This window comes from Ruditapes philippinarum, unplaced genomic scaffold (assembly GCF_026571515.1).
Source record: "Ruditapes philippinarum isolate M1 unplaced genomic scaffold, ASM2657151v2 ctg775_1_1_1_1, whole genome shotgun sequence".
Lineage (NCBI taxonomy): Eukaryota > Metazoa > Mollusca > Bivalvia > Venerida > Veneridae > Ruditapes > Ruditapes philippinarum.
This window is the reverse complement of record NW_026864634.1, coordinates 100,147-125,174: the sequence shown is the minus strand read 5'-3', so window position 1 is coordinate 125,174 and position 25,028 is coordinate 100,147. Positions and strand designations below refer to the sequence as shown.

At 31.9% G+C, this 25,028-nt stretch overlaps 2 protein-coding genes across 2 annotated transcripts in view; both read left to right on the top strand.

Moving 5' to 3' along the window:
* Window positions 1–3,439: 3,439 nt before the first annotated feature.
* On the top strand, window positions 3,440–21,636 carry LOC132726340 (uncharacterized). Its single transcript, XM_060711651.1, has 18 exons — window positions 3,440–3,547; window positions 5,618–5,724; window positions 7,866–7,943; window positions 8,689–8,740; window positions 9,856–9,893; window positions 10,826–10,903; window positions 11,366–11,429; window positions 12,632–12,784; window positions 13,243–13,389; window positions 13,936–13,988; window positions 14,480–14,543; window positions 15,430–15,467; window positions 16,548–16,625; window positions 17,283–17,346; window positions 18,015–18,167; window positions 18,888–19,046; window positions 20,791–20,843; window positions 21,625–21,636. The coding sequence occupies exons 1-18, from the start codon at window positions 3,511–3,513 to the stop codon at window positions 21,634–21,636; spliced, it is 1,428 nt and encodes a 475-aa protein (XP_060567634.1). The 5' UTR covers window positions 3,440–3,510.
* Window positions 21,637–22,083: 447 nt separating this feature from the next.
* The window catches only part of LOC132726341 (uncharacterized), a 35,836-nt gene continuing 32,891 nt past the window's right edge, over window positions 22,084–25,028 (top strand). Inside the window, exons 1-5 of the mRNA XM_060711652.1 lie at window positions 22,084–22,133; window positions 22,728–22,804; window positions 23,242–23,319; window positions 24,192–24,246; window positions 24,819–24,965. Coding sequence (XP_060567635.1) covers window positions 22,094–22,133; window positions 22,728–22,804; window positions 23,242–23,319; window positions 24,192–24,246; window positions 24,819–24,965 — 397 coding nt within the window. The 5' untranslated portion in view covers window positions 22,084–22,093. The remainder of the gene's footprint in view (window positions 22,134–22,727; window positions 22,805–23,241; window positions 23,320–24,191; window positions 24,247–24,818; window positions 24,966–25,028) is intronic.

The following is a 25,028-nucleotide window of genomic DNA, read 5'->3' as shown; positions in this document are numbered from 1 at the left end:
TATAGATGTTGAAATATGATTTTTTTTCAAAACGGCTTATATTAAGTTTTTTGATATATATGATCAGTACATGTGCTAGTTGGGATTGACAAATATGCATTTTATTTGGATTTTAAAAGCGTTTTGCGCTCCAAACCCCAAGTGTCTGTGGGAACAGTCTCCCTAATGACATCCGCAAGGTTGAAAACTACAAAGAGTTTGGGAGACTGATCCAGGTCTGGAGTGGCCCAAGTTGTAAATGTGCTATGTGTTTGTAAATTTGCTATGTGTTTGTTATTTTGCTTAGTTTTAATTTATGTAAAATGCTTAGACTACATGTTTGTTTGTTTGTTTGCTTTGCTTTTGTGCAACCCTTTTTAGTTTGCTATGATGCTTTGATTATATGCTGTGTGTTAATTTTCCTTAAACCCTATATTTTTATGCTAGTTGAATCTTTGTTGTATGATTTGTATGCTTTGTTCATATTAAAACTCCTTATTCCCCATTCCATTAGGCTGTGCATGCAACTTAATTTTAGTTAACTTTGTTTATTACCCTATATGTGCTTTATCTTGTTTTTTTTATGCTGTATTAGTTCTATCATAAGTTTGTATGCACTTTTTATAAGTAAGTTTTATTTATCTATTTATTTATTTATTTATTTTTTAGGAAACCTTCAATTACGTATTTATAAATTGTAGATGTTAACTTAAAACTATTACTATTCTATTAATCTTTTTATATTTTTATTATTATTTTTATTTATTTCACATTGCTACATGTATCATACTTAAATTTCTATACTACAGTCATTTATTACTTTTAGAAACTGTTATTACCTTTCATACAATATGTACTGTGCATGTCATCAAACTATGCCTTAATTTACCATCTTATTGTAAAGTTCTTCTTAACCTTGATACTTTTATTTCATGCTGCTACTAGTTTTATATGTTTTTATTTTCAGAACTGTTATATGTTAGTAAATATGTTTTATGTCTTTGTTATTGTCGGTAAATAGTTTATTAGCTAATGTTTCTTGTAATATGTAAACCGACTTAAAATAAAGTTTCTTGTATCTAGATCATGAAATGCCTGAAAAATCAAAGATAATAATGACCTTTTGGAAATTTTATGCACTGATCATAAATATAAAAAAACCTTAATATAACCCGTTTTGAAAAAAAAAATCATATTTCAACGTCTATAATAATTATTTATTCAGTGAAGTAGTAGTAAATTTTGTACCATTTTGATGGGGGCGGCGCCGAAAATGTGAGCACTTTATTTTAACAACATTTCTCAAACGAAAAACAATATTTGGGGCCTAAATAGGGCATTTTGTAACGGTTTGAGGCCTCAAGGGGGGGGGGGGTAAAAAGCCGTCAAAACACGTCCATCTCAGGGAAAAGATTAAGGATACTTTGGTCGAACTTGGTTAACAAATTATTGGTTAAGTCAATCTGCTTAATTCCAAAAGTCTTGTTCAGTCCAAACTTCGAGTAAGTTCATCCAAAGTTGTAACAGTGATGTCCAGTCTTTAAGCACATGCTTAATAAATCAGAGTTTGTATTCGAAGTTTATTTTAACAAAAGCTTCCTTGGCAACCGTCTTCAGCTTAAATTTGTTAAAATTTAGATGTGTGAATCATAAAATGCCAAATGAGAAAGGTAGATTCTTAAATATTTTAAGGGTCACTCATTCTCCTGTTTTTATGTGTATTTTTGTGTGTTCCGGTTGTTACATGTTCACAATTTTGTATTTTATGCCACATGTTCTTATGAACCATGGCATTATTGAATAAATCTTGAAATCTTGCAACCAAAAATAGAATAAAATAAAGTTCGTCTATTTGCTGATGATACTGCCTAACTTTAGTATCGGACCAGTCAGCAATCGGATGCCCTTCAAAAAGGAAAAGTGGGAGTTGGACCGGGACATGAAGTTTACGTAACAATATGGAAACATCCTATACCAAATTCTTTGGAATTATTCTAGAGGCGGTAACATCGGCCAAATATATAACAGGGCGTGATGAGTTGAGCACATTAACAGGTCAACCAAAACTGAAGACCCTTGACCTCTACCTACCTACATGTCTACCTGCCTGCCTGCCAACCTTTAAAATTTCTACCTTCCTATCTATCTAAAGGCACTTATACATGTATATTTATGTACGCATTTTCTGTTCCATACACAGAGTGGTTTCATTATAATGTTAAGATGAAGTAATACGTCGAAAATTCTATTTTATATTAGGATATGTAATTGCATTTATGACTTTTTTGATACAATATATTGAAGTGTCAGTATATCATTAAGTTATCAGAATGAATTTATATATTGCTGTTCCCGTTCCATGCATGTTTTCACATATCTAATAATCAAGTAATATGTTAATAATTTCGGTTTCATAGAAGGACATTTGGTTTAATACATGACCACTTTGGTATCATATATCGATCGAAGTATCAGTATCATTTTGTATCAAAATAAACTCATATACATGTGTATCGCTGTTTTGTTCCACACACTGCATGATGACATTATAAGTTTTAAAGATTTTTGACAGGTAATATGGCCCTTTATAAATGGTTGTTTGGTAATATAATTATTGCCAACAACCGTTTATATACGACCATATAACCTGTCAACAATATAACGATTTTATAGTACAGCAAGCACCATTTCTAAGAGAAAAGTGAGATTTCTTCATAAATTGCCAGCAGTGTATATTATTAGTTATATAGTTATATATAGTTAAACAGATTTTTGACAGTTCTGTGTGAAATTGTAACTCCTACTTTTATTCACTCCCTTTCATTTAAGACACATATGTTAATTAAATCATAAAATAAAGCAAACTGATGCAATTTCACAGAAAGTCAATAGAAACTCCGTCCGAGTACGACTGAAGAAAACTTTTCCCAAATGTCTTATTGCAATGTGCCTCTATATAACTCGCATACTTTTTTTAGGCATGGAGATACATTACTGTAATATGAAGCAAGTATATATGTGTTTGCTTGGCCTTTTTTCGTTATTGAAAGGGCCACTAATCATTATCATACATGGGTGTGTACTAGATTTTACACCTTATTTTTTTAAGCTACAAATGATCGGAAGACACTGGTGTTATTTTCGAAAATCGTGACTGAAATTCTATAAGCAACTTCTGACTTTAAAAGCTTTATTGAAGTCTGGCATGTTCACTGAATATTTCATTAGACGTCTAAGTTTTAAAAGCAATAATTGTTTGAACAATTTGTTTTTAAAGAGCCCGGCCTGATGAAGAATAATATATTAAATGATCGATAATACATAATAACACCTATATAATTTATCACATGGTATCTAATGGTAACATCTCGCAGACTGATGTCATTGATTTTTACCCGGAATAACTGGTGCCGAGTTTTACTATATATGTTAAAGAAAAAACCGGGTACCAACCCGAGAACTAGTCTTTATACAATCAAACAATATTTTGTAACATTTTTAAAGCAGACGGCTAATATAGAGGACCACAAAATGGATTGGTGGTGTTTAGGAATAATTGTCTGCTCAGGTAATTCACATTGTTGTTGTTGTTTCTGTTGTTTTTTCTCACATCAGTATCCGAAAGGAAAAAGCTAAAGTGACACTGTTACCAAAACATGTTACAAATTAATAGGTATAATTATATAAGAAAATTACATCGTTGTCGCTCATAAAAGTTCACTGATACTCCTCGGCATAGCTTATATTTATTATTGATATAAATAAGCTATGCGTATATATTTCTTGTTTATAAGAAATAGAAAATTCCAGTTGCCAAAATTTTATTGTGATAAAAAAAAAAGAAGAAAACGAAATCTTAGAAAAAAGTAATGATTAAATAATTAGTGCTCGCCAATTTTTTTAAGCCAATCACCGACGAGGATTTTTCAAATTTTCTGGTTTCAAATCTTAATAGAACAGATTTTATATAAACTGAACGTTTTATATTATAAAACGCAAGTGGGCGGAGCTAAGTTTCGAAGAGCGCTAAAGTGAAATGTACGCATGTGCAGAGATCTTGAAGTTTACTCCTACTAATTAATATTTATGCAAAATGTTTTTTCCATACACGCGCATGTATTTCGTCACTACGGCATAGAATTAAAAAAAGAGGTTCATTGAAATGAAAACAAAATAACAGTAAAATGTTTTATTACTAACGGAGCCAGTATCATTTTATAATTTCCAAATAAAAAGTTCATTTATTCCACAAAGTATGTATGTAATATTTCTTACTTTTTATGTAAATATTTCAGCCCGTGCAGCTGCAAAACCGAAAGTAGGGTGTTTTTATTAATTTTACAATATACTGCCATTTGTTCGAAGATGATATGTATATGAACATAATAAATATGTTTGATGCATATATAATCAAGCTACAGGATTATTTCAGCCCGAAAAATATGTCGAGGTGACGGGCGAGGCAAGACATGTCGAATTTTTGTAGCTTATTGTGAAGTTGCAGTACATGAAAATAGGGCACATGACAAATCAGCACATAAATAAAACATTTTAGTGTTCCGTGGTATACATCTTTTTACGTGTCATACCTCCTTTCCTTATTACAATGAATTTTTTACTGCATTGTTATCCATCTTTTTACCTAGACAGAATGCGAGAATAAGCTATGCAAAACACGTGACCCGAAAATGTGTACCGATACCTCTTCCAAATATGGTTATACACATTTAGGCTATCGTGTGACGTCACGCAGTGTGTTGGTCGTAAAAAAATGGGCGGAGCACTAAGCCGGTTAGAGTGCATATTGGATGTTCTTCGTAAATAAGAAAGCTACAGTCGCTTCGCAAGCTCCGCTCCTTTTTAGCTTTCTTATTTACGAAGAACACCCAATATGCACTCTAACCTATACTTGATTTCACTTCACTAAAGTTTTTTTTAAAATACTGAATTGCCATTTAATAAAAATCATTACTAAATGCTTTTTTGATTGATTATATGTCAAACAGCTAAAGAAAATCTCTTTTAATCTAAGACAACCAAGTCGCAATAAAGTTCGCCTCTAACGTCATGAGTATGTCTACACTACTGGGAGAAAGAGATAGCATTATATTTATTAGAGGGAAACCTTCAAAAAAGCAAAAGATAAATACCACAAATGGTATATCTTGAGTTTTCTTGAAAAAAAAAACACAACAACACAAACCAGCAACAACAACAAAAAACAACGACATACGGTGCCAATGAACTTTAGCATTCTAAATCATATTAAAAGACACAAAACTATGAGACTAATTTTATTAACTGTAACAAGGTACTGAGTAGATAGTAGCATTATGTCCACTTGGAGAACATTGGCCGGGAAATTCTTTGAATAAAATACACAATTTATATGAAAATGATGATAACTTAGTTATTTGTATATACCGAAGATTTTAATACCGTTTCTGCCACCACAGTGTATCTTATGCAAGCCAGTAGGAGAATAATAATATCTGTCCAATTTTGATAAAATTAATATTTGCTGAGCTGTCATTCAGGATTAAGTTTCTTTGTGAATGAGTAAAATTGTTTATCCACTCAATTTCACTTCAATGTTTTAGTGAGGGTAATCTTAAGTTCTTCCTTCATTCTTTTTTAGCTGTTATTGTGACCTTATGCTCTGCGTCAGAGGGAACGCTACATGACGATTATGACGCCACTCCAGGAACTCACATGTTCGACGCCGACGAATGTCCGCCTAATACGGTAAGTAATGGCACCATCATGCCATTTATATACCGATTTCATTTAATAAACTACCTGCTTGAAAAAAACCTAAAAAAAAGCTTAGCTTTATCAGCTCCCCACCCCTAACTCCACACCTGCCTTAGTTAAATCTTACATCTTATCTAATGTGAATCAGTCACTGATATACATACAAAAATAACCAACTTATTTCATTGATATAGAAAAACTCTACAATGTGTTTAAATTGGGACATTTCATACTGTTTAAGCATTGCTGACTTTGAATATACATGTACTAAAATCAAAATTCTAGACTATTCTTGTTACATATTTATTTTTCCTTATTATCAAATTGAACTGTAGAGATCTACATCCGTGTCTGAATTTTCAAAAATAAAATGAAATTTATGCATGATTAGTTTAAAACTGTGTGATGTTAAATTTTCATTATTTTGGCTTAATACTATTGAAAATAAGGTTTGTTACTAAAAGCATAACCCTGATAGATAAAAATTAATATTGCAATAATATCAGACAGTACATATGGTATTCCTTTTATATTTTCTACTGTTGAAATGACGATTTCGTGTTATATCATCAGAGCTAAACTTTTAAAGGGAGCGGTTGCCTAGTCATGACCTTTTCCCAATGCAAGATTTAGCTAGTATGTGAACCCCACCCCCTAAAATGTGGATTTCAGATTGCGTTGATTCAATAGCGGAAATCGTGTATTAAATAGTATTTAGTGCTCGCCAATTTTTTTAAGCCAATCACCGACGAGGATTTTTCAAATTTTTAGGTTTCAAATCTTAATAGAACAGATTTTATATAAACTGGACGTTTTATATTATAAAACGCAAGTGGGCGGAGCTAAGTTTCGAAGAGCGCTAAAGTGAAATATACGCATGTGCAGAGATCTTGAGGTTTACTCCTACTAATCAATATTTATGCATCATGTTTTTTTCCGTACACGCACATGTTTATCGTCACTACGGCATAGAATTAAAAAAAGAGGTTCATTGAAATGAAAACAGGCAAAATAACAATAAAAATGTTTTATTACTTACGGAACCAGTATCATTTTATAATTTCCAAATAAAAAGTTCACTTATTCCAACAAAGTATGTATGTATTATTTCTTACTTTTTATGTAAATATTACAGCCCGTGCCGCTGCAAAACCGAAAGTAGGGTGTATTTATTAATTTTACAAAAATATGTCGAGGTGACAGGCGAGGCAAGACATGTCGACTTTTTGTAGCTCATTGTGAAGTTGCATTACATGGAAATCGGGCATATGACAAATCAGCACATAAATAAAACATTCTAGTGTTCCGTTGTATACATTTTTTCTACGTGTCATACCTCCTTTCCTTATTACAATGAATTTTTACTGCATTGTTATCCATCGCTGGTTTGTTTTTAACAGAGAATGGCCTGTGTATGTTCAAAGAGGGTACCGTGCAAAGAGGGTACCGACATGGATATACACCGTGATATTGTCTGATTTATTTATCTAGACAGAATGCGGGAATAAGCTATGCAAAACACGTGACCCGAAAATGTGTACCGCTACCTCTTCCAAATATGGTTATACACATTTAGGCTATCGTGTGACGTCACGCAGTGTGTTGGGCGGAAAAAAATGGGCGGAGCACTAAGCCGGTTAGAGTGCATATTGGATGTTTTTCGTAAATAAGAAAGCTACAGTCGCTTCGCAAGCTCCGCTCCTTTTTAGCTTTCTTATTTACGAAGAACACCCAATATGCACTCTAACCTATACATGTTACCCCTTGTCCTGTTTTCGCGACCCCTTCTGGTGAAAATCCCGCATGTGATTAAGATGTCTACCTATCAAAACAAGGATTCTGGGTTCGAGTCCTTCCAGAGTCACAGGCAGTTTTCCTCATGTGAGACCAATTCCAGCTGACACATTTATGTTTAAACCGAGTGCATATAATTTACTGTGTATTTTTTTAACACGCTCATTCATAAAATATTATGCTAATATGAATGTGAAACAGACCGACTGACTGTAGCTATACTTTTTAATAGCGTCTAACTGGCCTAGTTGTTATACTACTTTTCGCATGCGGTTTGTCAAAAATGAAAACTGTCCTTGCGAAAACATATTTTCATACTTTTATATATTCATTTACAGATATTTTGCTTGTTTTCTTCACGCTGTGTAAACCTCGATGGCTCGTGCATAGTCCCACCAACATGCAAACAAGGGGAGGTAAAAAAACTTACTATATAACATCTATTAATTTATTATTCAGCTGAAGTTGAGATGAGAGGGTGGCGTCCGTAAATATCGCCCAATAATTGAAGAACATTTTTTATTATATATTACACATTTCTTATTTTATTTGTTGGTTTATGAAACATCCTCTGTAATTGAAATTTTTTAAGGATAAGATGTTTTATAATCTGAATGTATTGATTCACCCGTGAAAAATAATTAGTACGAGAATCAAGTTATTACAATATATCTAATCTGATCGACCCGGTTTTTTTCAGCCAGATCTATTGTTACTGTAATCTTAAAAGCACATTATGTCTCAGAAATTATACTTTTATTGTTAAGACATATTAAACATGTGTTTAACAAGTGAAAATAAGTAGCGCAGAACATGCAATTATGTGTCGTAAAGGTATCAAAATGTAAACAAAGTAGTATTTTGACTTCCATATAAACACTTATTCACTATAATTATACCAGTTGCCAATAGAACTAAAGATGCAAAAGATATGTATATATATCATGTATATAGCAAACGAGTATGTTTTTTGGAAAACATAACAAGATACCAAAAGTAAACAGTTTTTTTTAAATAAAAATGATAGCATTTCTGAGGCATACTGGGTCTATTAGAATATTAAGTTATCGTATATTGTTATTATATTGCAGGAAAATTGTGTAGTTTTTTTAATGTAAAATTCGTTTCTCTTTATGCATCATTTTATTCTTGGCTCCAAAGGTTTTACAAGAAAATCGTCTTGGTGTGTACCGGTGTGTAACCGCAGAGGACAGTAAGTAAAAACAATTCATTTTATTACAGGAAATTAATTCATACGAAATAAAGAAAATAAGTAAATACCAATATATTAATATTAAGACAGTTGAAAAAATGGGACAACCAAGTTTATGCATACAAAGGAGTTCGTCTATCATAGTTTTTTCTTATTTTCATCTATCCAAAACGCTACCGGTATAATAACACTGAAGTTATATCCGTATTGAAGTTGAAATTCAAATTTTTCACATAAAAGAATATGAGACTTATTCTTATGAGACTTATTCTCATGTCATAGATTTTTAAGTGTGTTGTAATAGACCATAGCCGGCTTAGAGGGATAACAGTAAACTTCTGAAACAGCTTGGTACCCAACCAGACACCGAGGATCTTAAGCAGCGTATTGTCGGGTACCAATGCAAGCAGACGATATTTTAAGCGCGCAATATTTCTTCCCAGTATGCAATGGGAAACTAAAAGCTTGTCCTATTTTGTGACAGAGCGTGTCAGTTATTGATCATTTAATAACTTGTATTGTCTGTGTATTTATTATTCATATTGTTTAAAAGCATTTATAGCTACTCAGAAAGTACAGGATTGTCGCTGTTGTCACGATTGCCATTATATTTTTGATTGAAAAACTATCCGGTTTCATACCTGAAAATCTGGATGATGTGAAATTCCTCGAGAGCAGTAAAAATGAAAATAAAAAATTGCAAATTGCAGGCTAGATTTGGTTAACAATGGCCGTAGAGGCAATGACTTAAACATAATTTACACTAGTTTCAGAAATTATTGATATCACACTGGCTTTCAAAGCATCTAGACGAAATATCAATTAAACAGTTGCAGGCTATACAGATAAACTTGAAAACCTTCCAATAGAGTACATTAATATTGATGCTGTCGTAATAATATTTTCAAAGCAAATGAGTGAGTAAGAATATCAATTGAATAATTAAAAGGTTTTTAAAGGTGGTTACCACATTAATCAAGTGCGTCGTTATAGAACATTTCAAAAATACTTTCGTAAATCAAACTACAGATACATGTAGTTCCTGATCTTAAATATTTCATCCATTGTCATCCATCAGTAACAGTTATATATCTGGTTATTATATTTTTTTATAGACCATGTAAATGAGCCGGAACACTGTAAAGAGGGTCAGGTACTGCAACACTTTTTTTATTTGATCTACCATATCTTTATCCAGAGTATTTTTTTGTACGCCTGTGTAACTTGTGGATTACTTTGTCTGAGTCAGACACATTTAAAGGAACAACTTCACAACGTCCAAAAGCAAAAAAGCAAAAAAAAAAATAGAATTTGAATTTCTTAATTTCTTATAAAGATCAATTGCTGATAATAATTCAAAAATATACATGTACTAAGAAATGAAATGAAAGTTGTATTTTGTGCTATTTTTGTCCCATTTGAGTGAAAAATAACGCTTTCCAATTTAAGGTCATTTTCGAAATTAAAATAATTATTCTTGAAAATGTAACGGAATGAGCGAATGATCTGAAATTTTGCACACATTATTGGTCAAGACGAACATCAAATTATACATTAATGTGGAAAAAATATTTCCATTCCCGACATGTCAAAAACCTCAGTGGAGTCCCTTTAACAGGTTTTGAAGTCTTAACTACAACATATTGGCATTGTGATAATGAATTGATCTTATTTATTCTGGTACACGAATATCTTAGAATGATTTCCAGTAATGAGCCGCGTCACGACAAAACCAACATAATGGGTCCGCGCAGTCTGATCAGGATCCATGCTGTTTGCTTACAGACCCTATAACAAGTAAAGAAACTGATAGCGAACAGCATGGATCCTGATCAGACTGTGCGGATGCGCAGGCTGGTCTGGATCCATGCTGGTCGCAAACCCATTATAATGGTTTTGTCATAACGCGGCTCAAATCAGGATTATGGTTACTGTAATTTCTGTTTTGTCTATATAGTATCATATTTGATGCATCCTTTTTAATTATACATATCCGTGACAATGAGAGGGACATGATTTTGTAAACATTAAATTATTTAAAGATAGATCTATATGTATATGAGATTATTAATATTTTCATTTTAGATTTTCTGCATACAAGAACGAAGATGTGTCAACATGGATGGCACGTGCCCTACCGAACCGACATGTGGCCAATATCAGGTATAGTTAATTTTTCTAGAACGTATGTCTATGTGTTTGTTTGACGGTTGTGTTTTCTGCTTTTTAAGCCGATTTTAAAACATGTTTCATCATACCTAACCGGCTATGCTGGATGACATTCCTATAATTACCTATTTCAATTGCAAGAGACCGACTTATAATCCCAAACGATTTCTGAACCATTGTCGTGAGACAAGTGTTTTGTACAGGCGGAGGGAGAAGGGAAAAGAAAGGTTGGACTGGGATAGTTTTGGAGTTTCAATGATTTTGGCTATGTGACATAAATGAGGAGACTTCATCAGGAACATTCCTTTTCTTTATTACTCTCAAGGTGTAAACTTTTCCTGGATAAAGACCAAATCATATTTATTATTGTCGTTTCTGAAATTCATGAAATTCAATTTTATATGAATATATAAATAAATGATATATACCAATTAATAATTTCCATGTCTTTTATAGATGCTGTGTAACAGAGATGGTACTCTTACTTGTGTAGAGGGCGGATCTTGTTCACATGTAGAAGGTGATTTTGTTTTTAATTATTTGTTGTTCTAATTTAATTCACCTAACTTAATCTTGTTTTTAAACAAATCTCTGTTACAGTTTTAATAATGGCTACGGTGCAGTAGTTTCAATTTGAGGCTTTCGTATTTATTCACAATTTAGAGATACAATGAAACGTAAGCAGAAGTATATATCTATCGTTTGAAATACTTTAAATTTTTGTAAATGTTTGATGAACTACACTTTTCTTAAATGCAAACTTCAGTATTTTAAAAGATTATGATTTTCGCCTCTGTAATTTTATCAACCAACAATTGAAATTTGGACATTGAAAAGAAAGATGTGAACGATCTTTTTTGTGTTATGTATTGTATAGATCGATATGAATAATCAAGTTATTTACGAAATGATTTTTAAAGTAGACATAAAGTTCTGCTATTTGATAAAAATTGTATTGAAAGTGACAAATACTTCTATGAAATAACAATAATAAGAATATAAGTACATGTACCTTTTTATGGCTGGGCTTTACGTCACACTAATACAGTAGATGTCATATGGCGACTTCCCAGCTTTACTTGTCAATGAAGACCACAGGTGACCCCTCCGTGCAATATTTTAGGCACGGACGGGCATCTGAGTAGAACCAACAACGTACCGTAAGAATCTAAAATCCCTAGCGGAACCCACAACAGTGAGAGGCAATGGGTTTAGCTTCAACCCTCGGCAATGGACGCCTCTAGATAAATACTCCAAACCAAACAAATTTAGTTGAATGATTTCCTTTCGTAATGGTATCGTTGGTTGGTTTTTAATGTGAAAAAAAATCTAGCAGTTTCATTACATGAAACCTTTATCTATGTTTGTATCCATATTCTGTAAAATCTTTGACTAAATTTGTATTCACATTCTGTGAAACCTTTCTAAATTTTGTATTCACATTCTGTGAAACTTTTGTCTAAATTTGTATTTACATTATGTGAAACCTTTGTCTAAATTTGTATTCACATTCTTTGAAACCTTTGTATAAATATGTATTCACATTCTGTGAAACCTTTGTCTAAATTTGTATTCACATTCTGTGAAACCTTTGTCTAAATTTATATTTGTATTCACATTCTGTGATACATGTAGTGATCTTTACGCATTGATCTCACTAGCTAGTATTCCCGAAAATTTGTAAAAATTACAAATTGTATATACTTTTATTTTTCATTTCAGCGGGATTCTATCTGGAACAAGCTGATTACAACAATGTTGTAGGTGAAGCATATGAACATTTAGAAGATTTTAAGGATCATGTAAAGCAACTTTTGTCGAAAAACATTCCTGGGTCGGGTGTGAACGACTTTTATGACATGTCAGTTGAACGCGGTAAGAAAAATGAATGCATATAAATAGCTTGTTAATATACTAAACTTTTAAATATTCTTCAAAGTAAGTTTCTTGGATTCATTGACAGTAAATGAAGCGTGTTAAGGAGATGGAATGTTATACATTTATACGCATCTGAAGAGTATTTAAATAAATAATTATCTAACATTGAGGCATTTTGATTAGGACATATTTGGCTTGCATAACTCGTTTATCAACATTCTTAGGAACGGGGACCAACATTCTTAGGAACGGAAAACCCCAAATGATATATTTGCCATCACAATAGTATGTTCGTTGCTAGTCAAGTCATGATTTGAAGAAACAGTAAATCGGCAATTCTCATTCAAAACTACTTGATGTTACGTCCATTTCGAGTTTTCTGCTATAATTTCTTTCAATCTGTTTTCGAATTCATGTTAGGTCAGTTATATATACAATGCTTGATTACCTTGCAGGGTCCATAGACATAAGATTATCTGCAAGCTCAAGGCTCTTAGACTATTTTATCAACATAATGACCTCCCGCATACAGTTCATGACAGATCTTCAAGGCGAACAGATGACCATAAACTATGACAAGTCATATGCCGAATTTAAAAAAGGTTCTTTTCCTTTATTTTCCCTAAATTTTAATGTACATAATATCAATTAAAAATTATTCCTTTTTTTCGTAAAATTTTAACTAAAATTATAATATAATAAAGCATAGTGTAATATATTCATTCGAGATAAAACTTTTTATATCCATTAATTTTACATTTTTTTTCAAATTTGCGATTGTTTTCCCTTTTATGTCTCAAAGAAAATATATAGTTTTGTTGTAAATTGTCAAGTTGTCACTTTTCATTTAAACCAAAAATTAAAAAAACTTATAACATGATAGCAAATGTTCATGTTTTAAAAGGTTAAATAATGATCACATACGTTGGCAAATATAATGTTGCCCCACATGTTGCCTTCGTATCTTGGTCCAACAACACCATTTATTCAGCATCTTATAATATTGGAAAAGAGGCAATGTGGAGTTATATATGTTGATGTTATCGTTGTCTATGGTTATATTCTATATAATATAATATATATATCTTTACATTTATCTCGGGAATAAAATATCATACATAACTTTTCCATATAATTATTTTCACTAGGTTACCATGTAGACTGTACAGACAACACTTGTACATCATGTCCAGTCGGTCAGGTAATTTATTGTATTCTGATTTTGTCGTTCATTATTATTGTAATAATTTGTGTTCTATATAATTTATTAAGGTAAGAACTGATGACATAACTTAAGTATATTATTATCAAGTATTTTCCATTGTTCTATCAAAATGATAGCAGGTCACAAAGACAACCATATAAATGTGAAAAATCTAAACTGTTCAGAGCAAAGTTCAAGTACAGGTCGTATAAAAATTGAAATATAGTTATAGTTAACAACACGGATCATGTACAAATTGCAGAAATATTGAAATATACATGTTCATGTATTTCTAGACACAGTTCAAGGGATGATCGTAAAATTATTGAAATATGACGCACGCTTTAATACATTGAATTGAAAATAATCATGAAAATTCATAATTTACGAATGTTCATAGTAATAAATTATCAAACCCAAAACCCATTTATGATGAACATTTTGTATTTGATGAAAATAATATGATACATTTATACCTCTGGTTCCAGAAATATGACGTCATGCACTCGGGTTGTGTGTCGGTGCTCGATGACCAACTCCCAGACTATGAGGGTATGTGTTTTTGTAGAACTCTTTATTATTGACATCGTCGGATACCCACGATTGATAAACATGTCACATAACATGTAATCATGAATGTTTATGGTGCAGTGGGTACCCGACGATGTATTATTAAAAGCTTGTCATAAATTATTGAATGAACTATACAATATGTTCGTTCTGTTACTAATATATAAGGTCAATTACGGCTTGTACTTCACATTTTTTGACGTTGTGGATACTTAATTATGAAATAATTAAGTGTTATATAATTAAAATACTAATTGAGTCGGTGCTAGCTAGGGAGCATGAAAGTTTTCATTACCGCTTCATATTCAATCCAACCGAGTTTGAAATGATCACATTTTCTTTCCCTCACTTTCCTTCTCGCAGGATCTCTGTCTCTCTAATGAACCCTTGCTTTATAACTGTACTCAGATGTAAACTGTGACTAGTATCGATGTTTTATCAATGTCATTTTTCATCAATTAACTTAAATGTTACTGTTATGTCAAGATAAATAAAAGAATTACAAATGAATAAAGTATTTAAGACGCAAAACAGCGTTTTCAAATTTCTGTATTTTGAGTTAATAAAGCTAGAAATGTGACTGGACTGCGTTTAATAGAATGGCTTAATTAAGTTTGAAGTCAGTCAGAATATCAACACTAAGACAAATTTGCGTTTCAAAGAAGTTATCCTATGTAAAGATTTCTTCAACTTCTGAATAAAAATGAAGATGAACATTAACACACTAAGCGCATGATATTGTATTGCTGAACTTTTTTTAGGAAAATGAACCATTCACCTTTGTATGCCGAATTATGACTTTGCTGTCACTAACACAACCACCCGCCAGCATGATATATAATTTGATTGTTTTATGTTATCTTTTCAGGAATGCACGGTGGCCAGAAAAAATGCAAACTGGGCATGGTAACAAATCTCTCTCTATCTCTCTTAAATTATTAATGCAATAACTTAGTTTATAAAAACAACATGTAGTACTTATTTTGTAGTTTATTTATTTTATTTGCCATTAAGTAAAAATCCGAAGTGTTACTTCTGTAAAAAATAAAAATCAAAGTGTTACTTTAACATTTGTTTATTTTGTTTGTCTTTTTACATCAATTTTAACACAATTTTGGTCATATCATACCGGTCGGTCCAAATAACAAGCTTTCCTGGATAACTTACCAGAAATTAACAAATAACAAGCTGTCCTGGATAACTAACCAGAAAATAACAAATAACAAGCTTTCCTGGATAACTAACCAGAAATTAACAAATAACAAGCTTTCCTGGATAACTAACCAGAAAATAACAAATAACAAGCTTTCCTGGATAACTAACCAGAAAATAACAAATAACAAGCTTTCCTGGATAACTAACCAGAAAATAACAAGCTTTCCATAACAAGCTCTCCTGAATAACTAACCAGAAAATAACAAATAACAAGCTTTCCTGGATAACTAACCAGAAAATAACAAATAACAAGCTTTCCTTCTCTGCAAGTGACCAGTTACTAATCCCACATGATTTCTCAGTCAGCGGTGAGAGACAAATGAGCCACGTCACGACAAAACCAACATAATGCGTTTGCGACCAGCATGGATCCAGACCAGCCTGCGCATCCGCGCAGTCTGATCAGGATCCATGCTGCTCGCTATCAGTTTCTCTACTTGTTATACGGTTTGTAAGCGAACAGCATGGATCCTGATCAGACTGCTCGGACGCGCAGGCTGGTCTGGATCCATGCTGGTCGCAAACCCATTATGTTGGTTTTGTCGTGACGCGGCTCAAGTGATCATTAGACTCGATGTCTGAGATCAGTAGTCAAAGAGAAATTAATGTCGCCTGACATAAGGATCGAACCAGTAACCCATGGATCACACATCCAATCCCTTTTGAGCTATGCAAACGGACTCCTAAGATAATTGCTCAGACGATTTGACACCTCTACAGAGCAAAGTATTAGCAACACAAAGCACTAATTAATTTGTTCATATGTTTCAGATATTCTGTCTCCAAGCACAGAGATGCGTTAACCTCGATGGCACATGTGATGATGAACCTTCTTGTGACACACATCAGGTAAATGTTCGGCCTTTCTAAAATGTAATTAAGTAACCTAACAAATTCTGACATTGTTCGTGGTCGTTTAGTTTGCAAGTTTCCAAACAAACGGTTGAATATTAAGCCGCTAAAAAGTTTACTGTTTTCCAATCCATTTGTTATAAACATCTGTTCAGTATATGATTCGATCGACCTTGTACTGAATAATATACAATATACAATATAGTTGTATTTAAGGTTGTTTCCACATTTAAGTGAAATTCTGTATATGTATACAATTATGCTTCTAAAACAATTTTCAAACATATGTAAAATATGTGCTGCAAATATTTTTCCACATTATATATAATCAGTCATTCATTCATTTCTTATTGTAATATTTGTCTTAGACTTAACAGAAGATAAATTTCTAATTAACACGAAATATAAATTCGGTAATATCTTTACAAATAATGCTTTTTTGAACTTACAATATTGATTAATCTTCATCAGCATTGTATATATTTATGATAAAAAAACATAAAAAATTGAGTTAAAGGATCTTTAAGTTTCTTAACCCTAACTATTTATGAAAATTGTTTTTTAAAAGGTTAGGTATTCATACTAATTTTCATAAAAATGGCAAACAATAAAGACTAAATTCATTTGTTATAATAATAAACATATATTTATTAGGTTATGTGCAAAACAGACAGAGGTTTAATGTGTGTGGATCATGGTCAATGCAATTACGCTGAAGGTAATATAAATTTTATCCTGAGTCAAAATATTAATTTCCATGGAATCCCATCAATGCTTTGTTCATTTTACTTGGCTTTAGTAGGGTGACTGAAAAGTATGGTATTATCTTAAAGAAAATTGGCAAAGTTTAGGTAAAAGAGAAACAAATTAAACAACTACTCATTACCATTTGGTATTCCTGAAATTTCTCGCACCATTTACCAAAAGGAAGCCAGCTTCATTGAAAGCGGAAAAATAAAACTGTAACCTTAATTGTGAATTATCTGACCTCGAAATAAGGAAACTTTAAATTCAAGTGCAGATAACTCGAGAAAAGTTCGGTGACCCACAATTTATTTCGTTTTTGAATGTGTTCCAGTGTTCAGAGCAACTTATTCTAATTTGATATGCAGCATACTTATTTTTCATTAATATCATGTGGCATGTCACGTGAAATATTTTATGTACATTTTTTTTTAATCCGCATTCATTTGATAATAATGTTATTGTTATATTTTGTATTTAATCCTTTGCTTCTTAAAAGGATCTGGGTTGTTTTTGTGTTACTAATTTGTTTTACTATCTTTAAACATTTTTAATACAATTTGATTATCGACTATCAAAAGTAATTGTTTTTATTTGTCATTTAAAGAATAGCATATTAATAAATAACATTTTCTTTTGCAGTAATTATATACGTCGACAATACTGACTTTAATGCTGTTATTGGACCTGATTTTGAGAACATGAAAGGTTTTATTGGACACTTTAAGAAAGATTTGCTCGCAAAAGTTCCTGGTGCAATGGATACGGACGTCTGGAATTTTGAAACAACGTCCGGTATATATGAATATAATACAACATTGAACTTTAATATTGTCCTTCCAACCTTCTTCCAAAATATGATATTTTATAATTAATCAAAGTTTAATCATTGTAATAAGTCCATGTCATGTGCAATTCCCATAATGCACGGTGTATTTTAAACATAACATATAAGTATAAAGTATATTGAATAACAATCGCGTTGTTATTTGATACTTTTTCATTTTACGGTCGCATGCCTCCAGATGAGCCAACGTATTTCAAGGAAATCATTCTTAAGAAAATGTTCAAAGATTTTATGAAAAAAAAACGTAAAAATATTTGCAATTCAAGTAATAATTCACATGTTATGTGTCAATTATGATTGATTATGGTGTTACGGAGTATTTATCACAATGTTTCTTCTGTGTGATTAACGCAGTGAGGGCATTCTTACATAGTTCGACCACTTTTTGATAATTTACGTGGATTGTAAGTGTCGTTTGCAGTGTGGAAGTTTCTTTGCTCACTTCACAATATACATTGTCATGAAAATTAGCATTTTTCTTTAACTCTTATTTCTATGTCAATAGTCTTTGACTACACATCTCTTTCTTTTTAAGTAGTTTTACCTATCAATTAAAAAGCTATCATCTCTAGTTTTCTTGTTTTCTTCCTCTTTATACGGTTCATAGATCTATTATTTTAAACATAAATCTGTTTGCCTGTAAAAATAAATGACCTTTTCGTTTTCAGGTTCCATAGTCATTGAGTTTTTCATGAGTTCACAATTTTACAGTCGTCTTATGGAATTGAAGCAGTCTGGTTCCCAGTTTATATCAAATTTTAATGAGCATTCCCTCCACATAGACTGGGAGAAAAGTTCTGCACACATCCACACGGCTTATCATCAGGGTACTTTAAGTTTTCTTGTAATCTACTGTCTTCCTCAGTATTATTTCAATGGATTTAATTTGTATCAGGATCTCTCTTTTTTTGCTGTATTATTTTAACGGCCATACAAATGTATAAACTTTTTACTAGCAGGAAAATGTCTGGCCAAAACATTATAATCAGACAAAATTATAAAACAGATTTATATGCATTTTCTCTCTCTACAAACTATCTGTATTTTCGCGAGAAATCGCAATAAATTCGAAAGTGCTTCCACTTTCTTATGATTTTTCACTTTGACGTCATTATTTTATAAAAAATACCAATATGACGTCTCGTTTGAGACCTTCTATATTACATTTTAGTGTAAATCTTTTATTAATGGCAAAAGTATATCAGTTGCTATCTAAATTATATTATGTAAATATATTGTCTCATATAATTATGACCCCACTTCAAAGAAGAGGGGGTATATTGCTTTGCATTTGTCCGTAGACCAAATGGTTTCCGAGTGATAATTTAAGAACCCTTAGGCCTAGGAACTTCAAACTTGGTATGATGATTGGCCATGACCAGTATATCACCACTATTGATTTTGGGGTCAAGGGGTTAAAGGTCAAGGTCAAATTGACCTTGTAAGCTAAAACGGTTCCAATCAATAACCAAAGAACGCTTAGGCCTAGGAACTTCAAACATGGTATATTGATTTGTCATGACCAGCAGATGAATCCTATTGATTTTGGGGTCAAGGGGTCAAAGGACAAGGTCACATTGACCTTGTAAGTAAAAACGGTTTCCGATCAATAACTAAAGAACCCTTAGGCCTAGGAGCTTCAAACTTCGTATGATGATCGGTCATGACCAACAGATGACCCCTATTGATTTTGGGGTCAAGGGGTCAAAGGTCAACGTCACATTGACCTTGTAAGTGAAAACGGTTTCCGATCAATAATTAAAGAACACTTAGGCCTAGGAACTCCAAACTTGGTATGATGATTGGTCATGACCAGCAGATGACCCCTATTGATTTTTGGGTCAAGGGGTCAAAGGTCAAGGTCACATTGACCTTGTAAGTAAAAACGGTTTCCGATCAATAACTAAAGAACCCTTAGGCCTAGGAGCTTCAAACTTCGTATGATGATCGGTCATGACCAACAGATGACCCCTATTGATTTTGGGGTCAAGGGGTCAAAGGTCAACGTCACATTGACCTTGTAAGTGAAAACGGTTTCCGATCAATAATTAAAGAACACTTAGGCCTAGGAACTCCAAACTTGGTATGATGATTGGTCATGACCAGCAGATGACCCCTATTGATTTTTGGGTCAAGGGGTCAAAGGTCAAGGTCAAATTAACTTAAATTGCTGCACACAACCTACGGGGTCACAATAATTATTACCTTGTGACTAGTCATGACCAGTAAATAACCCTTATTATTTTTTTGTTCACTAGGTCAGAAGTCATGCATAATAACCTGGTCACATGACTAATTGGCTGCCGATAGGGGCATACATGTGTTACAAACATATCTTGTTCTATATAGAAATGGCAGATTGCATAATGTTTTTAAGCAGACATCTGTTAACAATGTACAATTATGTATTTCGGATGAAACATAAATAAATTAATAGATAGACAGAGAGATAGATAGATAAATAAATAAATAAATAAATAAATGGAAACAAACATTATCATCGGGTCCATGATTAAGTAAGATAAATGTTGAAATAAATTTGTCCTATATTTTTGCTTAAATATCTTTTAGATTTCTACACTGAATGCCAGGATGAACATTGCATAACCTGTCCTAAGGACTCGGTAATGTGTTTTATATCAATATATACGATACTTTGTTTTTTTTTTTTTTCAGAATATTATATTCTGTAGAACCACTCTTTGGGGGATATTTTTACAACTGCCATACTTCATTAAAATGACCGGTCAACATTTAATTTAAAGCAACGATACTAGCACTATTGATTATATCCATACAAAACAACCCATCAAATGAAAATAGATGCTTTTCATTTCTCCCTATAAATACAGGGTTTATTTTCATCGAGTGGTATGAAATATTCATTTTCATAGTGGTGATAGCCACGAGAGAAACATGATAATTGCATACCATAAGATGAAAGTATACCCTGTAGTTATAGAAAAAAACTTCAATTTTCTGTTTATTATATACATTTTTATATTTACATTATATATATATATATTTACATTTTATATTTATAACAATTTTAAAATGAATTCCCTTAAAAGTTTGTGTATTGACTAGTTTTAGAAGAATGTAGTCCGGCAAGACACCAGTGAAAATACAGAGAGTATGTTTCACTGCAATGAAAAATATTTTTTTACAGTGAAAATACGGAAAATGTAAATAAATACGCATTTTATTTTATCAATATTAAGAGGATATTTTTACGTTTGCGTGAAATATGGATTATATTTTCACGAAACATGATAAAATGCCACATATTTTCACGAGCCGGCACGGCGAGTGAAAATATGTGGCATTTTATCATGTTAAGTGAAAATATACACAATATTTCACGAAAAACGAAAAAATAACCTTTTTATTTAATTTCATTATCAGAGAAAATGGTAACGAAACCCCTTGCTTGCTATGTACAGCGCGCAGTAATTTATGCGTAAGCACGCGCTGTTTGGCGCTACATTGTGATGTCGACGTCATGTAAACAACTCTTTAAACGTCTGTACAGCGTTAATTACTGAATTAAAGATATTGGCGTTCGGATTAATTTTCTTAGTTAGACCATTTTCTATCATTCCAGATAGTTTTAAAAACAAAATTCAAGAAAAAAATGTTTTGTATTTATCAGATTTTCAAACAAAACGGCGAAAGAAGTTCCGTAAAATAAATATGAGCTTTGACTCCGCCTACTTTCATATTTGTATTTCATATTTATTTCTAAAAAATATGAAATATATTTGACTGATATAGCACCATATTTCATGGGAAAAATTAAATAAATCTCAATATTTGATTCATGTATATGACAAAATATGTTTTTTATATAATATTATAGGTCATTGATTGGAATATGAAATCATGCGTCATATACGACAATGTTTATGACGAAGGTGAGTAGGAATACATTATGTAAATTAAAGAGAGTTCCTAAAAAGAAAACAAAAAATTAAATACTTCTTAAAATGACATATTTCGATTGTAAGAAGTATAATGAGGAGCAAATGATTTAGAGAAGATAACTAAATTGAAAACATACATCACTTAAAATATTAGAAAGTATCAGTATTTTCATTGGAGGTATGAGGGTGTTCATATCCGATTATATATTCTCACTGCTTAAAATATTAAATAATAAGTCATGCAAATGGCAAAAATATGGCATAAATGAGCCGCGTCATGACAAAAAAAACATAGTGCGTTTGCGACCAGCATGGATCCAGACCAGCCTGCGCATCCGCGCAGTCTGATCAGGATTCATGCTGTTCGCTTACCAACTCTATTACAAGTAGAGAAACTGATAGCGAACAGTATGGATCCTGATCAGACTGCGCGGATGCGCAGGCTGGTCTGGGTCCATACTGGTCGCAAACGCACTATGTTGGTTTGTCGTGACGCGGCTCATATCATGTTTTACTTTATTTCTATATCATTAGAGAAACACTTCCTTCAATATATCATGGTTTACTTTATTACTATATCATTAGAGAAAGGTGACGACAGTTTTGGTGACCACAAAGATCATGATGGTATGAATGGAGGATTTACATGTGGTTACAACGAAGTAAGCGTTTCATTGACTGTGTAACACTGATAAGATATGATAGTTTTGTCTTTTTGTATTATTTGATAGTAAGATCTTTTTTATGTCTATTTATATAATTATGTCATTTTGTATAATTTGATAGTTATGTTTATTTATATAATAAGATAGTTATGTCTATTTGTATGATTTGAAAGTTATGTCAATTTGTATGATATGATATACACTTGGAATAGTTGGCTGACGTTCTTTAAAATCAAATATTGACATACTTTTCTAATAATAATGCTATTTACGAGGTCAGTTCATTAAATCTTAATATAAAAAGGTTTGTATGAACTTAGCTTTCCTCCAAATACAGATTATTTAACTGCTGCTTTTGATTTATAATTACGTTTCAGTATTAATAATAACTCTGATTGCCTTTTAAGGAATGCATTTTGCTGCATATTTTTCAGATATTTTGTATCGAAGCAATGAGGTGTGTTACAGAAAATGGTTATTGTCCTTTACCAGACTGCGGCAGTTCACAAAAGGTATGTTATCTTTTAAAAGTTTTATATTTCTTCTTGTGCATTTAATAAAACACTAATTGAACACATGTCTTACTTAGTCGCCAATTCTAAATTGATGCTCTTTGAAATGGATACGTCAATTATGTTGGTGTGATGGGTGCGCGACGTGAGAAAAAGATGAACTACATAAATTTATTAGTACGCATTTTAATTTGAACATAACACTATAATATTGCATATTAATTAATACATTGTAATTCTATATTTTACTTATATAGCTGGCATTGATTAGATCGTGCTATTTGTTCGTCTCTTTCACGTTTTCAAAATGCAAGTACATCATGTATCATATTCATGAAGCTATTTACCTTTTTCGGCCGTGAACAGTTTGTTTTTATCTTGACTTCCGGTAAAATTACTGGCTTTTTGGGTTATCTTTTCACGGTATTCACCGGTAAACCTATAGTCTATTTGCTATCATGTTACACGTATATATGCTGGGCAGGTAAATGTACAGGGATGTTTGTCTTTTTTTCTCCCTACATGTCATTATTTGATATAAAAAATGAAAATAACCACCACTGCTTCTTGTTTATTTTTTACCGGTTTCCATGACTTAAATTATTTTGTAAGAAAATTAACATTAAAACTACCAGGTGTACATTGCGTTTAATTTTTTTGAAAGCGACCAGTATCAAGTCATGTTACGGTCATGAATCAATATAAAAACGAGAACCATTAAAATATTGAAAGCTTTTAAAAGCATATAAATAAGAAATAATGTAATTTGGTCAAAACCCTAGCTAGAATATCTCAGTATAGTCATTATGTCAGTATTTGTAGGTTATGGTTTGATTTCTTAACAAAAGTTTTTTTGTTTCTGCTTCAAAAAGGTTTGTTACAAAGATGGCGCCTTCCAATGCGCACAATCCTGTCTTTATGCCAAGTGTAAGTATATGATGCAACAATCTAAATCGTAAATATATCCTAAACAAGTAGTCATATACGTGTTGACTTCTTCTTGAAATACATTTGAATATTTATAATGTTTTAATATAAATGATAGTTTCTTAACATTAACAGTTTCGATTAAGAGCCGTACCTTTCTTACTTACACACACTTGGCACATATTTTTTTAAAACAAAACAGTTTTTAATCGTGATGCTCACTTTTTATATCAATCGGTTGTTGTTGTTTTTCAGCGATTTTAGATTTGTCGCAATGATTCATTTACAAATGAATTAAATTAATAGGACCATCGTTTTATATAGACAAAACTTTTCATTTGTTGAAGATTACATTTTTAATATGAAAATCCAGAAATATCTGCAAATATAACTTTGAATAAGTTAAGACCATACATTTATCTTATATAATATACATGTAAACAACACCGTCTTAATAGTACCAATGGCAATGCTATTTTTCGTACATGTGGCCATGCGAATTCACATTTTAATTTGCAGTATAAAGATACTGACAAACACAATAATATTTGGTATATGATCCACTTTTATAGTTATAATATCTATGGATGGCAATTTCTTTGACATTGTCGGAAGAAATTACGAAAATTACAATAGCGTGAAGAATACTCTGACACAACAATTGGCTGCAGCACTTGGTGTAGAACAAAATGATATCATTGAGACGTATCTGTGGAATGGTAAATAAACTTTCTGATAAGATGTCAAACATATTTAGAACTAGTTTTCAAAAAGATTCAAAT

What these genes read in the sequence shown, in the direction of transcription:
- LOC132726340 (XM_060711651.1), top strand. Translation starts at nt 3,511, where the DNA reads ATGGATTGGTGGTGTTTAGGAATAATTGTCTGCTCAG. An exon ending in TGACATGTCAGTTGAACGCG is followed by an intron (nt 12,785 to 13,242) that starts GTAAGAAAAATG and finishes ATTACCTTGCAG; the next exon opens with GGTCCATAGACATAAGATTA. An exon ending in CATCATGTCCAGTCGGTCAG is followed by an intron (nt 13,989 to 14,479) that starts GTAATTTATTGT and finishes CTCTGGTTCCAG; the next exon opens with AAATATGACGTCATGCACTC.